Below are 19,391 nucleotides of genomic sequence, written 5' to 3'. Positions count from 1 at the left end.
AATCCCCTATATGGCCGCATTTAGTAGATTAGTTGTAGACTAATTAAATTATTCAATAATTAAGCCAGTAGGGCAAGTGGCTAGGGCAAATTCCTTGGAAGCAGTTGACACGGGTTCTATTCCCAGCAGTCCATATGGCCCCTGAACACCATCAGAAGTGATGCCCCAGGGGCCGGGTAGGTGGCGCTGGAGGTAAGGTGTCTGCCTTGCAAGCGCTAGCCAAGGAAGGACCGCGGTTCGATCCCCCGGCGTCCCATATGGTCCCCCCAAGCCAGGGGCGATTTCTGAGCACATAGCCAGGAGTAACCCCTGAGCATCAAACGGGTGTGGCCCAAAAAAAACCAAAAAAAAAAAAAAAGAAGTGATGCCCGAGCAGAAGACCAAACAAGAGTTTGTTGAGTGAAATGAACCCAAAGAAGGAAGACAAAGGATGATCTCGTTTATCTGGCATAGAAAATCGCTGGATGAAGGGGGCCGGGCGGTGGCGCTAAAGGTAAGGTGCCTGCCTTGCCTGCGCTAGCCTTGGACGGACCGCGTTTCGATCCCCCGGTGTCCCATATGGTCCCCCGAGCCAGGAGCAACTTCTGAGCGCATAGCCAGGAGTAACCCCTGAGCGTTACCGGGTGTGGCCCAAAAAAACAAAAAAAAAAAAAGAAAAAAAGAAAATCGCTGGATGAGGACATTTAATGTAGTCAAAGGGGATGCTGAGCTCACCCTTTACCCCAGAGCTTCAGAAGTAGGAAAGAAAAGGAAAGAAATCGAGAAGAATGGATGATGTTGAGAAAGAGAAGTCATGAGGAAGCAGGAGTTGGGGGCTGCTGTTATCCTGGTGACATGGGAAAGGGGTCTAGCTTTATGTCCAAAGCACACACCCAACAACACTAAGAACATGACATCTCAGCTAAGCTGCAGCCACTGAACTCTGCCATGTTCCTGCCAATGTGGTTGGCAGGCATTGCTGGGGTGGGGTGGAGTGGGGCATGAGGAAGTATGTAGCATTGATGATGGGAGCTGACTCCGGCATATGATCGGTGTTTAAATATAATATAATATAACTCAATGATCATTTTAAACCACTAAAAAAATGAAAATAAAATGAATGCAGTGATTTGACATTTCCTTCCTAATTACAACTAAAGGTAACACCTCCCCAAGATGTTAGGAGTGTGGGGGCTGGCACAAGTTCCCACCATTTCGAAAAGATTTGATCCCAGATGCTTCTTTCCGTGTGTCAGAAGGACTTTCCTAAAATAACTAACCTGTATGTATTTGTGAATGTAATAAAAATCTGAGTCTGGGCCCGGAGAGATAGCACAGTGGTGTTTGCCTTGCAAGCAGCCGATCCAGGACCAAAGGTGGTTGGTTCCAATCCCGGTGTCCCATATGGTCCCCTGTGCCTGCCAGGAGCTATTTCTGAGCAGACAGCCAGGAGTAACCCCTGAGCACCACCGGGTGTGACCCAAAAACAAACAAACAAAAAAATCTGAGTCTGCCAGAGTGATTTCTGAGGGCAGAGCCAGGAGTAACCTCTGAGCGGTGCTGTGTATGGCCCAAACTTCACTCTCCAAATGTAGCAAAGAGTGCACTGGTAGTGGCCAGTGTGATAACATAGCTGTTATCAAGGTGTTTTGCCTTGCACAATGCTGTCCAGGGACTAAGCCGGGTTCGATCCTGGAGCCAGTGAAGAGCAATTTCTGAGCGCAGAGCCAGGAGTAACTCCTGAGTGTGTTAGGGTGTTGCACAAAAAGCTACAAAATAAAAACAGTTCACTGGTAGAAATGAGCCTCAGCACCCCTAAATTCCCAGTGGTACCCCTTGGGAGTGTACACTATTGAACAGAGCCACGAGAAAGACCTCATCAGTGAAAACTGTGCCTCACTAGACAGTACATTATTTTTATAAGTGAGGACTTCATGTGTAAAGGAGGGTGTGAGGATCCATTGATGACCTTTCCTCATTTCTTCCACACCAATGAATCCTTGCATTGAGCTGTCTCATCTAAAAAGGAACAATTGAGAAATGGGGAGTTTGCCATTTTTTTCCCCCATTCAAAGGCTTGGATGCAGTGTTCAGAGCAATAGTATAGCGTAGAGGGAACTTGTCAGGCAGAAAGCCAAATCGATCTTAATTATTTGTTTATTTGGCTTTTTTTTTTTTTTTTTTTGGTCACACCTGTTAGTGCTCCAGGATTACTCCGGGCTCTGCTCTCAGAAATCGCTCCTGGGAAGCTCAGGAGACCATATGGGATGCTGGGGATCAAACCTAGTTCTGTCCCGTTTCTGCCACATGCAAAGAATATGCCCTACCACTGTGCTATTGCTCTGGCCCCTGTTAGTTTGTTTTTATGCCAGAAATCACTCTTGGCAGGCTCTGGGGATATTAGGTGATAGGGATAGAACCCAGGGGTCAGCTTTGTGCAAGGCAAACACCCTACCACTGTGCTCCAGCCCACAAACCTGGTATAATCCCTGGCAACCCACAGGGTCCCCAGAGCAACACCAGATAAAGGGGCAACCTCTGAATACTGCACAGGTTGACCACAAAACAAAAAAAATCATGTGTGCTGCTCAGCACATAGACCCCCCTGAAACCAGTGTTCCAGAAACGAGACCAGATTGGAGCAGACACACAGACATAGTGCCTTGACCAGCCAGTCCCATTCCATGGGCTATTTTTATTTCCATCCTATTGGCCCATCATCTCTCAGTCAGATGCTTTCTTTTGGGCCAGAGAGAGAGCACAGTGGTAAGGCATTTGCTTTGCCTACAGACAACCCAGGATGGACCCAGGTTCAATCCCCAGCAGCCCATATGATCCCACAAGCCTGATAGGAGCTATTTCTGAGCACAGAGCCAGGAGTAACCTAGTGCCTAGGGTAGGGGGGCCCGGACCTGGGTCACCCGACCCCCCTCTCCCCCTTTCCTCCGGATCTCCAGGTGGGTTTCTGGGAGGAGCTGATGGGGCACCCTGGGTTTTCCCCACTCCCAGGCCGGCTCCAGGGGTTGGCTTAGGGGGTGGCGTTTGATCTGGGGGGTGGCAGATAACTGCTCAGCTATACTCAGGCTGTCACTGGCAATTTCATACCAATTTCACACCAGGGGTGTGGCCAAAAACAATAGAACTCCCCTATGATCAGTGAGTGTTAAACAAGTGTTGAAGGCTTTTTCCATTCAGAACATGTGCTGGACTTCATACCAGTGTGAATTCTCCCATGACTGATCTGAGCACTGAGAGACCTCCCCACATTTCTTACATGCTAAGGATCAGTATATATATATATATATATATATATATATATATATATATATATATATATATATATATATATTTTTGATTTTTGGGCCACACCCAACAATACTCAGGAGTTACCCTGGCTCTGTGCTCAGAAATCACTCCTGGGGCCGGGTAGGTGGCGCTGGAGGTAAGGTGTCTGCCTTGCAAGCGCTAGCCAAGGAAGGACCGCGGTTCGATCCCCCGGCGTCCCATATGGTCCCCCCAAGCCAGGGGCGATTTCTGAGCACATAGCCAGGAGTAACCCCTGAGCGTCAAACGGGTGTGGCCCAAAAACCAAAAAAAAAAAAAAAAAAAGAAACCTTCTCTCTGGGGCCGGGCGGTGGCGCTAAAGGTAAGGTGCCTGCCTTGCCAACGCTAGCCTTGGACGGACCGCGGTTCGATCCCCCGGTGTCCCATATGGTCCCCCAAGCCAGGAGCAACTTCTGAGCGCATAGCCAGGAGTAACCCCTGAGCGTTACTGGGTGTGGCCCAAAAACCAAAAAAAAAAAAAAAAAAAAAAAAAAAAAGAAATCACTCCTGAGCTCGGGGGACCATATGGGATGCCAGGAATCAAACCTGGGTATGTCTTGGGTCAGCCGTATGCAAAGCAAATGCACTACCACTATGCTATCTCTTTGGCCCCAGTACATTTTTTATACACACCTGGCAATGCTTAGGAGTTACTCTTGTCTTCACATTCAGGAATCATTCCTAGTGGTGCATGAGGGAGGGAGCATATATGATGCTGCACATCAAGGTCCCTTGGCCACATGCAAGTCAAATGCCCCACTAACTGGAGTCTAGCTCTGACCCCACCAGTGTGAATGTTTTTATGTACAGTCAAGCTTGAGAGTTGAACTATGTTGTTCTCCTGTTCCTTACATGTCAAATATAAATTTTCTTTACATCGGAAGAGTTGAGGATCAAGTGAAGGCCTTCCTTTATTCCTTACATATATAAGGCTTCTCTGCTGTAGAATTGTGTAGTCTAAGAGTTTGAGGAGGAAGTGAAGGCCTTCACACATTTCATACACGTAAAAGATCTTACTGCAGAGTGGTAATTTTGACCTATATACAAAAGCTTAAAGATCAGCTTTCTTACAAGTATGACATCCTATGTTGATAAAGTTGTGAAGAGAACTTGAAGGTTTTCACACATGCAAAAGCTACAAGGTGCAAGAGCCATAAGGACCTGGGGACCTGGCTGCGAGTGGGATGAGGAATCTACCCAGAGACGCCAGAATGTAGCCACCTGGACCTCAATCCAAGCAGCCCCAAATAATAAGAGGGGAGAGAGAAGAGAGAATCCTTTTATTCCCAGCCTCAAGTCTGCCACTGGGGTTGGGGGCTCTGAGATTGGTAATTTACAGGCCAGAGAGGGGTAGGGGAGGCCTGCAGGTCTGGGTTCAAGAGAGGCAAAGCAGACAGCATCTTGCTGATGTTTTATCTCAAGCCCATGTGGGCCTACAGGCTCTGCTCCTGGAACCACCTCCCTCCCCAAACTGCCTTTTTAATACTTCGGGGAAAGTTGTCAGTTACAGGAGGGTATGTCCCAGTCCAGATGCCATTCTGGGGAGTGTCATGACCCCTTAAAAGTTACATTGACTAATCCCCTTAAATATATCAACAATTAGGGCCCAGAGAGATAGCACAGTGGCGTTTGCCTTGCAAGCAGCTGATCCAGGACCAAAGGTGGTTGGTTCGAATCCCAGTGTCCCATATGGTCCCCCGTGACTGCCAGGAGCTATTTCTGAGCAGACAGCCAGGAGTATATCAACAATTAAACATGTCTTTGTCCAGTATGAAATATCATATGTGTAATAATGTGAAGATTTAGTGAAGGCTGTCCTCTCGTTATTTTGCTTTTGGGTTACTCCCGGCAGCACTCAAGGTCTACTCCTGGCTCTACACTCAGGAATCGCCACCGGCAGGCTCAGGGGACCTTATGGGATGTCGGGTTTGCATGCAAGGCAAACGCCCCACCATTGTGCTATCTCTCTGGGCCCTGTCCACTCAACTTTTATAGTTTCATTCATTTTCTTTTTGTTTTGAGACTATACCTGATGGCAATCAAGTGATACGACTCTGTTCATTACTCCTGGCAGACTTGAGGGATAATTTGGGATGCTGAAGATTGTGCCCAGGTTGACTGCCTTACTCACTGTGTCATTACTCACTCGGCCCTGAACACACATTTTCATATGCAGAAAAAAAAACATTCAGAAGCAAACAAGGCCTCCCCAAACTCATTACATATGACAGAATTCTCTCAAGTTAAAACATCTTTTATTTTTCTTTTCCTTTTTTGGCCCACACGCTGTGTTACTCTAAGGTTACACCTGTCTCAGGAATCCCTCCTGGTGGGCTTAGGCAACCCTACAGGATGTGAGGGATTGAATCTTGGACAGTGCCATGCAAGGCCAACACAAAACATGCTGTATGATCTCTCAGATCTGCCAGATAGCCATTTTTAAATATGAAACTGTTTAAACAGGTCTTTCCGTATTCCTTACCTTCTGTGTCTCTCCAGAATGACTATGTTTATGAAGGCATAAACGGGGAAGAGAAAAACCTTCTCACCCACCTAACAGGAATAATCTTTTTCTCCTGTATGAATATTTATTCACAAGTGTTGAGGATTGAATGAAGGCCTTCCCATACTCCTGAGATAAATGAGACTTCTCTCCAGTATGAATATTCAATCAGGTGTGAGGATTGAGTGACAGCCTTCCCCCACTGCTAACACAACTAAAGTTCTATCCAGTAAGAATTTTCTTGCGGGGCCGGAGAGATTGCATGGAGGTAAGGCGTTTACCCTTCATGCAGGAGGTTATCGGTTCGAATCCCGGCGCCCCATATGGTCCCCCGTGCCTGGCAGGAGCAATTTCTGAGCCTGGAGCCAGGAATAACCCCTGAGCACTGCCGGGTGTGACCCAAAAACCACACACACACACACAAAAAAGAATTTTCTTGCATACAAAAATATTTGAGAATAAAGCGAGGGCCATCTAACAAGACACACATAAATAAGGCCTCCATATTTTGTGAATTGCCTTGTATCTACAAAGGCTTGAAGATTGAGTAAATGCCTTCCCACACTAACATGTATGTCTTTTCGCCTGTATCAATATTCAAGTGACTAGTAAGGTCTGATTATCAGACATGTAACATTTGTTACATGAACAAGGCTTCTCTCCTATATAAAATTTGTGCATAGTAAGGTGTGGATTGAGTGAAGGCCTTCCCACACTACTGACATATATAAGACTTCTCTCTAGCATGAATATTCAAGTGGCTAGTAAGGGTGGAATATCGAGTGAAAGCCTTTCCACACTCCTGACATGTAAAAGGCTTCTCTCCTACATGAGTTTTCTTGTGCACAAAAAGGCTTGAGGGTTGAGTGAAGGCCTTCCCACACTCCTGACATGAATAAGGTTTCTTTCCAGTATGAATATTCAAATGACTACTAAGGGTTGAATATCGAGTGAAGGCCTTCCCACACTGCTGACATGTATATGGCTTTTCACCTGTATGAGTTTTCTTATGACCAAAAAGAGTTGAAGACTGAGTGAAAGCCTTCCCGCACTGCTGACAAACATAAGGCTTCTCTCCAGTATGAATATTCAAGTGGCTAGTAAGGTTTGAATATCGAGTAAAAGACTTCCCACATTCCTGACATAAATAAGGCTTCTCCCCAGTATGAATATTCATGTGCCTAGTAAGTAGGTAGGGTTGAGTGAAGGCCTTCCCACACTCCTGACACATATAAGGTTTCTCACCAGTATGAATATTCATGTGTCTCGTAAGTCTTGAAGGGTGAGCAAAGGCCTTCCCACACTCTTGACATGTATAAGGCTTCTCTCCTGTGTGAATTTTCTTGTGTACAGTAAGGGATGAGGGGTAAGTGACAGCACTGCCACTCTCCAAAAATGTATGACCTTTCTTTTGTGTCCCAACTATCTTAGGGTCTCTCTGCTGTGAAAATTGATGCACAGCGTGTCCACCTTGCTGACAGTCAGATTGATTCTGTGCACTGGTGGTGTCAAAGGGCACATCAAGGTGCAGAGCACATGGGGATGCCTCCCCACAATGCTTACCCTTGATGCGTTCCACTAAATGGCATCTATGCTTGTGAGTCGCTTGCTGTGAGGGGCTTGCTGCTGGCTCAGACCAGAGTGGCCCAACTGCAGGTATCTGTTTGCAGAGAGGGTGCAAGGCAGACCTTGGGGCGCTGCACCCACTGGTTGGTGGTCCCTCAGTGAGGATGCTCTCTTCATTCTGCCCGTAACCAGAACATATGCTTCCTGAGTCATCATTTTCATCATAATGCAGGCAAGAAGGTTCACTCCAGACTAAGTCCCGCAGCACAGGCTCATCCCCATCCCACCAGGGCTGGTGGCTTCCCTGTGGAAGAGCAGAAGGTTAGTCCAATGACTTCCATCTTCTTTGACAATCTCCTTATTTAAATCCAGGCCCCAAGTGTGATTTCAACCACAAAAACTCAATTCTTCACATGTGTGGATGTCTCCTGAGATAGACAGTCATCACTAAAAATGTGCTTCGTTGGGTGATAGCCTGAGTAGAGAGGGTCAATAAAGGTGATTTCCTGACCCTAAATGGGCAGTTACCGGGTGTTCACATGTAGGTCCTCTTGGTGGGAGTTCTGTGTTCAGTCCGGCATCTGCTCTAACCCAGAAGTTATTCTTGACATTTTTGCAATAGCTACTGCAAACCCGTTGTTAGGAAAAAGAGTAGCGAACAGATCAGCATATATCTGTTCTGTTTTCCATTTTCTTCCATGTTTACTGCCTCAAACATTAAATACTATATTTCAAGGCAAGACAGGGCTGAGCACAGAGGCTGTGAGTCTCTTTACCTCATGCTGGCTTTTTCTTTGTGTGTGTGTGTGGGGTCACACCTGGAGGTGCTCAGGGGTTATTCCTCACTCTGCACTCAGAAAGTCGCTCCTGGCAGGCTCAGGGGGCTGTATGGGATACCAGGAATTGAACTGGGGTCTGTCTGAGGTTGGCTGTGTACAAGGCAAATGCCCTACTGCTGTGCTATTGCTCCAGCCCCAACTTCACGGTCTTTTCTCTTATGTGATATCTTCTTTTCTACTCTTTTTTTTGTTTGTTTGTTTGTTTTGGGGGCCACACCCGGAGGTGCTCAAGGGTTACTCCTGGCTGTCTGCTCAGAAATAGCTCCTGGCAGGCACAGGGGACCATATGGGACACCGGGATTCGAACCAACCACCTTTGGTCCTGGATCGGCTGCTTGCAAGGCAAACACCGCTGTGCTATCTCTCTGGGCCCTCTTTTCTACGTTTATAGGTCACACCCAGCAATGTTCAGGGGTTACTCCTGGCTCTGCCCTCAGTGATCAGTCCTGTGCTGTTCAAGGTACCTATGGGATGCCAGGGATCCAACTGGGTGGGCTGGGTGTAAGGCGTGCACTGTTTGCTGTACTAGTTCCCTGGCCTTGTCTTTTCTCTTTTTTTTTTTTTTTCTTTTTTTGATTTTTGGGGTATACTCAGTAGTACTCAGAGATTATTCCTGGATCTGAGTTCAGGGTTCATTCCTGGCAGTGCTGGCAGAGAACGAGAGAGTGAACCTTGGTCAGCTGCATACGAGGCAAACACCCTATCCGCTGTGTTATCAATTGGCCTATTTTTTTTTTTTTTTACTAGTAGGATGGGAAAACTTTACAGATATGGAGTGGCCTGAGTTGTGAAAATAGTCTTTAGTTTACCAATACAGTGAAAAGATACGGAAGTGTAAATATATCCCTCAGCAGAAGCTGAAGCACCAATTTGAAACAAACATAAAACATTATTTTCCTAGGGCTGGAGCAGTGATAGGGAGCTATAAGGTTCTGCCTTGCCAGCGCTAGCCTAGCAAGCCAGCATCCCATATGATCCTCCAAGCCAGGAGTGATTTCTGATCGTATAGCCAGGAGTAACCCCTAAGCGTCCTGGGTGTCTCCCCCCAAAAATAAAAACACATCTTCCTTTGGGGCTTGGTTAAGGCTCAGTGTGGGGCCTGTGAAGTGAAACACACAAGTGAAGGCCAGGAGGGATCTCCTACAAAATGGAAATGAAATGGTCAAAATATGCTACTGAAATTCCTCAGTAGGGCCAGAGAAATAGGATTACAGAGAGGGGACACGAATTGCAGTAGGCTACCCAGTTCAAGCCCTGGCATCCTATAGGGTCCTGTGTCAGAGAATCCCTACACACCACCAGGTGTGGCCCAAAATCCCACTATGGACATATTCTTCCCAAGCATCAATGAGTTCACTTTACTTTTTTCTTTTTGGTTTTTGGGCCACACCCGGCGGTGCTCAGGGGTTACTCCTGGCTGTCTGCTCAGAAATAGCTCCTGGCAGGCACGGGGGACCATATGGGACACCGGGATTCAAACCAACCACCTTTGGTCCTGGATCGGCTGCTTGCAAGGCAAATGCCGCTGTGCTATCTCTCCGGGCCCCCACTTTACTTTTTTATTTTTTTATATACGGTTGGGTCCCTAGAGGCAGCACTCATGTTTACTCTGGCTGTGTGTGCCCTGATCATACGTGGTAGGGTTCATGACTATACATACATTGACCAGGTTTCCATCTCAACATAGTTGGAAGAAACCTTCCACTGGAATACAAATCCAGTGACAAATGAGCTCAATCTAACATTTTATCAAATTAAAATCATAGTATTTCTTCCTCCCCAAAACATTTTCTCCGCTAATCACAGGACTCCTTTGGTCTAAAAAACACTACTAATATCTTTAGGTTAGAAAACATGAAAGGATTGAAGCAAGAGCGCATCAGGTAGGGCTTCTGCCTTGCAGACAGCCAACCCAGGTTCAATTCCCGGCATCCCATATTGTACTCCAGCCTGCCAGAAATGATTTCTAAGTGCAGAGCCAGGAGCACCCTTGAGCGCTCCTGGATCTGCCCCCACCTCAAAAATAAACGTATTAAATTGACTTTACTACTCAATGAGACTAACAGGCGACTTCTTCCTGCACTGGGCCCTGGATCCTCATAGCGGCTAACCATAAGGCTGGAATTCAGGGTCCCACTTTACAAATCTTATGTGCTTGTGGCATTGAGCTATCCCTCCACCACAATTAAAATATTGATTTGGGGGGTTGGAGAGATTGCACAGCGGTACGGTATTTGCCTTGCACACAGCCGATCCAGGATAGACAGTGGTTCAAATCCTGGCATCCCATGTGGCAGCCCTGTGCCTGCCAGGAGTGATTTCTGAGCGCAGAGCCAGGAGTAACCCCTGAGCCCTGCCAAATGTCACCCAAAAACAAAACAAAAACAAAAATTTGATTTGGAATTGCAGATCTTACCATCTCATTCCTATTTGGAGATCCTGTACCAAAAGTATATTGCTGAAAGGCCAAATTCTGAACTGGTAGTCTGCATTCTAAAATTAAACCAAATATGCAATGTAAGAATCTGTTGAGAGGCCATAGCAACATACCTGGGAGGGCATTTGCCTTCCACTTGGCTGACATAGTTCGATCCCTGGCATCCCATATGGTCCCCCTAGCCTGTAAGGAGTAACCTTTGAGCACAGCCAGGTGCAAAAAAGGTGCAAAAAAGCAAACAAACAAAAAATTAGTTGAATGATGGCCAGAGCAATAGCACAGTGGGCTGAGTGTTGCCTTGCACTTGGCTGATCCTGGTTTGATTCCCAGCATCTCATGTGGTCCCCTGAGCCTTCCAGGAGTAATTTCTGAGCACAGAACCAGAAGTATAATTTGAACACTCCCAGGTGTGTCCCTAAAACCAAACAACAACTATTTGAATATAACCTGTTTGAATAGGCAACATAGTAACTATATGTTGTTTTTAGGTACTAAATCAGATTACAGAAAAGAGAAGATAGGTTAAGAGGACCACAATGAGGGGCTTGGTAAAGTCCATATTAGCATTTTTTGGGGGGGTGTTTTGGGCCACACCCGTTTGACACTCAGGGGTTACTCCTGGCTATGCGCTCAGAAATCGCTCCTGGCTTGGGGGGACCATATGGGACTCGGGGGAATCAAACCGCTTGCAAGGCAGACACCTTACCTCTAGCACCACCTCTCCGCCCCCCCCCCACATTAGCATTCAGCTGGGTTCACTCATCAATGGTTTAAACATACAAAAAAATTATTACTGAGTGGGCAAAAAAGAAAGCACAGCAGGAAAGGTATTTGCCTTGCATGTGGCTGACCCGAGTTCAATTCCTGGCATCCCATATACTCCACAAAGCACTGCCAGGAATAATTTCTGAGTGTAAAGGTAAGAGTAATCCCTGAAAATCACTGGTTTGCTCCTAAAAGAAAATCAAACAAAAACAAAAAATCTTAGAATTGGGCCAGATCCATAAGATAGCAGGAAGGGTATTTACTTTGCAAACAGTGGACCCAAGACAGATCACCAGCATCACATATAATCTTCTGAGTGCACCAGGATTGGTTGCAGAAGCACAGGCCCCAGACCAAGACCATTAAAGCAGACTCAAAAAAATAGAGAAAACAGAATCTGTTCTGGGGGAATCTCAAAAACCCTGGCAATGGTCCAATGGAAAAGAAAAACATGGAGACAGACTGGGCAGAAAAGCATTCAGCTGCCCCAGAGAGGGGCACTCCAACTTGGAGTTGTGAAGCCCTACAGCACAGACAGGGGATGAAGGCTCAGAATTTCAGGATCTGTTCCAAAGGCCCAGACAGGGAACTAGAAAGAGCAAAGCCATGCCAAAAACAGCAAAGCTCCAAGTATTCTGGGCCTCAGCATCAAGGGCAGTTAATGAGAGTGGCAGAAGCCCCCACACTTCTGATCCAGGAGCCAAACACACACTGTTCAGTGCTCACATTTCACATGTACCCACAATATCCCAGACTTATCCCAGGGTATGAGTCTGAGGGGCTCTTCCCACATTCACCTGCAAACACGCCTCTCTGCAGTCTCCCTGGGGCTCCTTCTTCTAACCAGGAGATCAGCGCTGGTTTCACTCCACAATGTCCTGCCCCAGAGGAATGATTCATGAGTTAGATATAGGGAAGGGCACCATGTCTAATCCCAGGACTGAGTCTGTGTCTCTAAGAAAATGGATCATATTATAGGCCACAGAGATAGGTAAGTTGTTAAGGCACTGGCCTCACGTGCTGTAGACCCAGATTTGATTTCCCACACCCCACAGAGTCTCCTGAGCATCACCAGGAGAGATTGATTCCTGTGTGCAGAGTCAGGAATAAGCCCTGAACACACTTATGTGTAGCCCCAAAACAAAACAAGAACAAAAAGTGGTCAAATTACTGAAGAGATTAAAAAGCAAAGTTCCATTTTACCATATTTTCCGGCGTATAAACAACTTTTTTTTTTTTATGACAACTTTTGAAACAAAAAAAGTCAACCGAAAATCAGGGGTCGTCTTATACGTTTAGTATATCCCAAAAAATGTTTCAATATGCCGCTAAACGAAAATTGTCTGAATATTGCCACAAAACGAATTTTCTTTTTTTTTTTTTGTTTTTTGGTTTTTGTTTTTTGGGCCACACCCGGTGGTGCTCAGGGGTTACTTCTGGCTGTCTGCTCAGAAATAGCTCCTGGCAGGCACGGGGGACCATATGGGACACCGGGATTCAAACCAACCACCTTTTTTTTTTTTTTTTTTTTTTTTTTTTGGTTTTTGGGCCACACCCGGTAACGCTCAGGGGTTACTCCTTGCTATGTGCTCAGAAGTCGCTCCTGGCTTGGGGGACCATATGGGACACCGGGGGATCAAACCGAGGTCCGTCCAAGGCTAGCGCAGGCAAGGCAGGCACCTTACCTTTAGCGCCACCGCCCGGCCCCGCAACCACCTTTGGTCCTGGATTGGCTGCTTGCAAGGCAAACACCGCTGTGCTATCTCTCCGGCCCCACAAAACGAATTTTCCAACTCAATCCTGCACCAATCACTGCAAGGCTGCTCAGACTGCCTCTCTAACTCAGCCAATCCAAGCAGGCTTTTGATGCATCCAAATTAGACAATGTTCTGTGCCCGAATCTACACTATAAAAAGCCTGCTCAGATTGGCCAGAGTCAGAGAGGAAATCTATTACAGTAGAACCTTTGAACCTTTTCTTGTTGTGATTGGCTCACTGTGGTACATAGAGTTGCAGCACAGGAACATTCTGTCTGATACAGCGAATATAGGCCTAAACCTATGTTTTAACTGCAAAATTAGGGGGTCGTCTTATACGCCCAGTCGTCTTATACACCGGAAAATACGATAGTTATTGTTTGGGGGGCAACACCTAATGATGCTCAGGAATTACTCCTGGCTCTGCAAGCTCCTGGCAGTGTCTGAGGAAATCATATGAGATGCAAAGGATTAAACCCAGATTGTCCACATGCAAAGTGAGGAGGTCACATGTAAAGCAGGTGCCCTTTTTGCTGTACTATGGATCTGACCAGACAATCTCCGTTTTCACTGTTTCAGAGATTGGTTTTCTAAGAGATAAAACCCAGTATTAAATATAAGAGTCCAGGGCCAGAACAATAGCACAGCGGGTAGAAAGTTTGCCTTGCATGTGACCAATTAAGGTTCGATCCCTGGCATTCTATTTGGTTCCCCAAGCACCGCCAGCACAGAGCCTGGAGTAGACCCTGAACACCCCAGCTGTGGCCCCAAAACAAAACAAAACAAAACAGGGACCCAGATAATGAGATGCAGCAATAGAACAGCGGTAGCCTTGCAGAAGGCCGACATGCCACCATATATAGTTTCCCAAGTCCTTTCAGCATAATATCTGGGCACAGAGCCAGAAGAAGGCCCTGAGCACTGCCAAGGGTGGGTCCCACAATTAAAAAACATTATTTTAAAGGGGTGCCACAGTGACAGTCCTATACTCAAGGTGTCAAACTTTGTGGCTATCAGATTCACATCACCCCCAGCCTGATCCTGGGATGTCCTACAGGAAGACCCATACAGGTAGCCCCAAGGTGGCTCTCACCTATGGCCCGCAGGTGCTCGTAGGTCTCTAGCATCACATCTCTGTAAAGATTCCTCTGAGAGGCGTCCAGGAATGGCCACTCTTCTGGGGAGAAGCTCACAGCCACGTCAGAGAAGGTCACCACATCCTAAGCAGCAAACACAAGAGGTGGGGGGTAAGGGCCCAGTACCACCCCTGGCCCTGGGGAGAGGACAAGACACCCCCCAAGCAGGGTTCTAGAGGGACTCAGGGCCTCTCCCTTCTGCCCGCTAGGAGGAACCAACCTCTTAGCCCTTCTCTTCACTCCAAGGGAAGAACGCTGGAAATCACTCTAAGGAGCCAAATCAGCCAACATGACATTCTTGGAGGTGCCAGATTTGCACACAGATAACCCAGGGCCAATCCCCAGCCACTTTGAGCAATGCCAGCAGTAATACCTGAGCACAGAGCCAGAAAGCTGCTAAAGCAAGTCTGGGTATGGGATAAGCACACCATTCCCCTAGATTTGAGGAAGGAAGAGCAAAATTCAGTGAGTGACTTCAAACCGTGCTTGTCCAAATCAGGGTTCATATCCACCCCAAAGGCCTACCAAAGCAGGTTGCTTCCCAATCAGTATGCCTTCTGGAAAGATCTTTTGTTCTTGTTTTCATCATAGAGCAGACACAGCGAAAACCCAGGAGACTGGGTGGAGGTGAGACACTCAAGAGAGAACAAAAAGGGGCCGGGCGGTGGCGCTAAAGGTAAGGTGCCTGCCTTCCCTGCGCTAGCCTTGGACGGACCGTGGTTCGATCCCCCGGTGTCCCATATGGTCCCCCAAGCCAGGAGCAACTTCTGAGCGCATAGCCAGGAGTAACCCCTGAGCGTTACCGGGTGTGGCCCAAAAACAAAAAAAAAAAAAAAAAAAAAAGAGAGAACAAAAAAAAAAAAAAAAGAAAAGAAAAATACCTGTCCTGGGGCACTTACTATCTGTAGGGCATTTGTCTTGCACATTGCCAACCCAAATTTGATCCCCAGCACCTCTAAACCCCACTGATTCTGCCAGGAGTTATTCTAGAGCTCAGAAACAGGAGTGAACCCCTGCCCTGGGGCCAGAGTGATAGTACAGTGGGGAAGGCACAAGTCTTACAAGCAGCTGACCAAGGCAGTTGGATTCAAGGCATTCCATAAGGTACCCCCCCCCCCAGGCCCTGTCAGGTGTGATTCCTGAGTGTGGAGCCAGGAGTTAGCACTGGTCATGCCAGGAGTGGCCCCAAATCAGTAATTTTAAAATACTAACAGAGGGGCCGGAGTGGTGGCACAAGCGATAGGGTGTTTGCCTTGCACACGCTAACCTAAGACTAACTGCATTTTGATCCCCAGCATCCCATATGGTCCCCCAAGCCAGGAGTGATTTCTGAGCACAAGAGCCAGGAGTAACCTCTGGGGTGTGGCCCAAAAAAAGCAAAAAGCAAAAACACATTAAAAAAAACAAACAAAAAACCCCAGAGAAACACATGCCTGGGGAAGGACACCACTGATGAGGTAAAGGAAAGCAAAAATGATTCACAGCCTGGAGTACAAAAGCCCTGGTGTAGGGTGTGGGTTGTACTAGTCCAAAAGGAAGGTTAAGAAGTGAAGACCATAGGAAGACATGGGTGTGGGTACCTTGTGACAACTGTGGAGCTGCCAGTCAAGTTAAAAAAATAATCTTGAGAGGGACAGAGCCAAAGCACATAGGAGAAGGCATTTTGCCTTGCAATACAGCTGACCCAAATTCAATACATCATCCTGACAACCTGCTATAAGTGATTACTTTCTGGGTTTTTCATTTTGGTTTTGGGCCACATATAGCAAGGGTACTCCTGACTCTGCACTCAAAAATCACTCCTGGCTGGCTTGGAGGGTCATATGGGAGACCAGGGATAGATCCTAGGTCAGGGCCCGGAGAGATAGCACAGCGGTGTTTGCCTTGCAAGCAACCGATTCAGGACCTAAGGTGGTTGATTCGAATCCCTGTGTCATATGGTTCCCCGTGCCTGCCAGGAGCTATTTCTGAGCAGACAGCCAGGAGTAACCCCTGAGCACCGCCGGGTGTGGCCCAAAAACCAAAAAAAAAAAAAAAAAAAAAAGATCCTAGGTCAGCCACATGCAAGTAAATGTCCTCCCCACTGTGCTATTGCTTCCGGCCCAACAGTGGTTTTATTTTCCAGGTATCAGGCAAGTAGAAGTCTTACAGATTCAAACCATATGGGAGAAATTTCAGGAGGATAACGCAAGGAGTGAGTTCTGAGCTCAGAGATAAGAGTAACAATGAAAAAAAAAAAAAAAAAGAAGAGGAGTAACAATGAGTACCAGGTATGATCAAAAGATAACAAAACAGAAAAAAAAATTTAGGGTGGGGCCAGAATGACAGCACAGCAGGTAGGGCATGTACCTTTCATGCTACTGATCTAAATTCAATCCCTGGCATTCCATATGGTTCCCAAGCCTACCAGAAGTGATTTCTGAGCTTAGAGCCAGGAGTAAACCCTTAGTGCAGGGTGTGGTCACCAAAACAAGAACAAAACCAAAACAAACAATAAACAAAAAATTCTAGGGGCCCGAGAAATAGACCAGTGGATAAAGAACTTGCCTTACACATAGCCAATCCAGGTCGATCCTTGGCAGCCAATAGTGTCCCAAGCCCTGCCAAGAGTGATGCCCGAGCGCAGAGCTAGAAGCCTGCCCTGAATGTCTCCTGGTGTCCCCCAAAACAAACACCCCCTCCCACCCCACAGAGCTGCGATAAACCTGAAATCCTGAGACCAATTAGTCAAATACCTCACCAGTATCAAGGTCTCAGTCTTGTATTGGTTTTATTGGCAGTTGGGGGGACAAACTCAGTCCCAAACACTGGAAACAGCCTGATTCAGAAATGGGGTAACCTCAAATGCTGTGGACTTATTTTATCGATTTATTTTTGTTTAGGGGCCACAGCAACAGAACTCACACTACTCAGGGCTGACTCTTGGCAAAGTGCAGAGGACTTTTTGAGGGTGCCAAAGATCAAACTCAGCAGGTCAGTTACATGCAAAGTAAGTGCCTTCCGCACTGTATGTCTCTTTAGCCCTGGGTGACTATGTATTCCTGTCTCCCACCATCGCTTTCTGAGCCCAGAGTTAGTCCCTACCTGGGGACAGGATGCCACATGGTGCATCCTCATCTTCTTGCCTCGAATAATTCCAAAGAGCAGCAGCAAAGCCCTGGAGAAAAGTCACAGTTGTGAGTACCACAGACAGCACAACCCCCTCCCCTGACCAGAAGTATATGTACTAGGGCTGGAAACAAACTGACAGGGCCACACCTCCAGGTATCAGCATCAACCCACATGGGGAGATGCAGCCAGAGGCTTCTTCCTCTCCTGAGGATGCAGAAGCGGGTAGGTATTGGGCTGTGAGGTGGACAGGAGTGCTGGCCTTGCTCTACAGGAAGGAAATTGCCTTTCTGAGCCAGGCATCCTCCCTAGGCCCCACAGAGCCCCTGCAAACCCAGGACAGAGGCTGACTCTGGGGCAGAAGCCCCCTCACACTAGCGCCCGCTTGCAAGCTGGCAGCAGCACCACCCAGCATTCAGGCTGGATGTAGTTCTGCCACAGGGACTCAGTGAGGACAAGCCCTCTGCTGCTCTCCTGCCTGGCCAGTGGGGATATGTTCCTCTAGGGGAACAGGGTCATCTCAGGGCTCAGGTATACACGAGTATCACCCCGGTTAAGTCCTGCTGGCCCATGGCTCCCCTTATTCCTCCTTTACACTAATCCCGGGGGCCAGAGAGATAGCATGAGGTAGGGCATTTGCCTTGCATGCAGAAGGACGGTGGTTCGAATCCTGGCATCCCATATGGTCCCCTGAGCCTGTCAGGAGCGATTTCTGAGCGTAGAGCCAGGAGTAACCTCTGAGCATTGCCAGGTGTGACCCAAAAACCACATATAAATAAATAAATATATATATAATAACCCCAATTAGCACATCTGAACCTCTTTTGTGGGAGAACATTTGTGGAAAGTGCCCAAACAGAATGCTATACAGCAAAATTAACCTAACATCCACAGTGCTTACTAATGATGTGACCTGTGCCTGGCAGTTGTAACTTTTAAAAGTCCATATAACTATTACGGGGACAATGGTGATAGTACAATGGAAGGGCTTTTGCCCTGCATGAGGCAGACGCAAGTTTGATGCCTGGGCACCATTACATTCTGGTGAGACCAAACAGGAGTTGATCCCTGAGTGAGCTCAGAGCAGAGTAAACCCTGCTGAGCATCTCTGGTGTGGCCCAACTCTCCCCCACCCCTCAAGTAATTATTTTTGCCTAATACCACCCAAAAAAAAAAAAAAAAAAAAAAGCTTTCCCAAAGTACTCACCTAAACAGCCCGAGTTCACCCAGTCACAGGAGAAATGGAGAGTGGAGGTACTCTGCAATTTGACAAGTGGTAAAAATCTTTATCTAGAACCACCACCAAAAAAAAAAAAAAAAAAAAGATCCAAATTCAGCATCAGAGTACATTTGCTTTGCAAGCAGTTCACCTGAACTTGATCCCTGGTACCCTATGGGTCTCTCTCGAGCCTGACAGGAGTGATCCCTGGGTGCGGCATCACTGAGGGTGATCCCTGACGGTGTGGTCTCCAAATAAAAATAAGTTTAAAAACAATCCCAGTGTTTCTAGGGCCAGAGCAATATACTGGACAGATGGTGCGGTGCTACTGCCTTGGAGCATGGCCACCAGTGAGTGATTCCTGAGTGCTGAGACAGCATGGCAGGGTGTGGACCAAAATAAAGGGGAAAAAAATCCGTCTGTTGGAAATCCCACCCATCAACAAGCCACGCCCCAGGTGACCCCGCCCCTCGTAGCAGCCAATGAACGTGAGGAACGGCGACGCGCTCTTTTCCCATTGGTGGAAGAGGCCCCGCCCTCTCTGTCAATCAGGTGGTTCAATTGTAGCTCCGGGACCTGCAGTCGGTCACGTGGGTGGTTAGGCCCTCCGGGACCATCGGGGGACGATCGAGACGCGAGCGGCCCCGCCACTCACCAGGCGGCCACGGGAGGCGCTGAGACCAGTCGGCCCTCGCGGTCCCCCTTCACCCGGGGCGCCACTCTCCGTCCGTTTCCCCACTGGAGCAACGGCGGCTGGA

At 47.4% G+C, this 19,391-nt stretch overlaps 1 protein-coding gene across 1 annotated transcript; it reads right to left on the bottom strand.

Moving 5' to 3' along the window:
* Positions 1-7,617: 7,617 nt before the first annotated feature.
* LOC126031192 (zinc finger protein 688-like) lies at positions 7,618-18,661 on the bottom strand. The gene is made up of 5 exons (XM_049789479.1): positions 18,622-18,661; positions 17,391-17,463; positions 14,264-14,390; positions 12,211-12,291; positions 7,618-7,676 (listed from the first exon to the last, which is right to left on the bottom strand). Exons 2-5 carry the CDS (start codon positions 17,421-17,423, stop codon positions 7,645-7,647), a joined length of 273 nt encoding a protein of 90 aa, XP_049645436.1. The 5' UTR covers positions 17,424-17,463; positions 18,622-18,661; the 3' UTR covers positions 7,618-7,644.
* Positions 18,662-19,391: the final 730 nt, after the last annotated feature.

Source organism: Suncus etruscus, chromosome 15 (genome assembly GCF_024139225.1).
Source record: "Suncus etruscus isolate mSunEtr1 chromosome 15, mSunEtr1.pri.cur, whole genome shotgun sequence".
Taxonomy (NCBI): domain Eukaryota; kingdom Metazoa; phylum Chordata; class Mammalia; order Eulipotyphla; family Soricidae; genus Suncus; species Suncus etruscus.
Note: the sequence above shows the minus strand (reverse complement) of the source record. Positions and strands in the feature narration are given on the sequence as shown.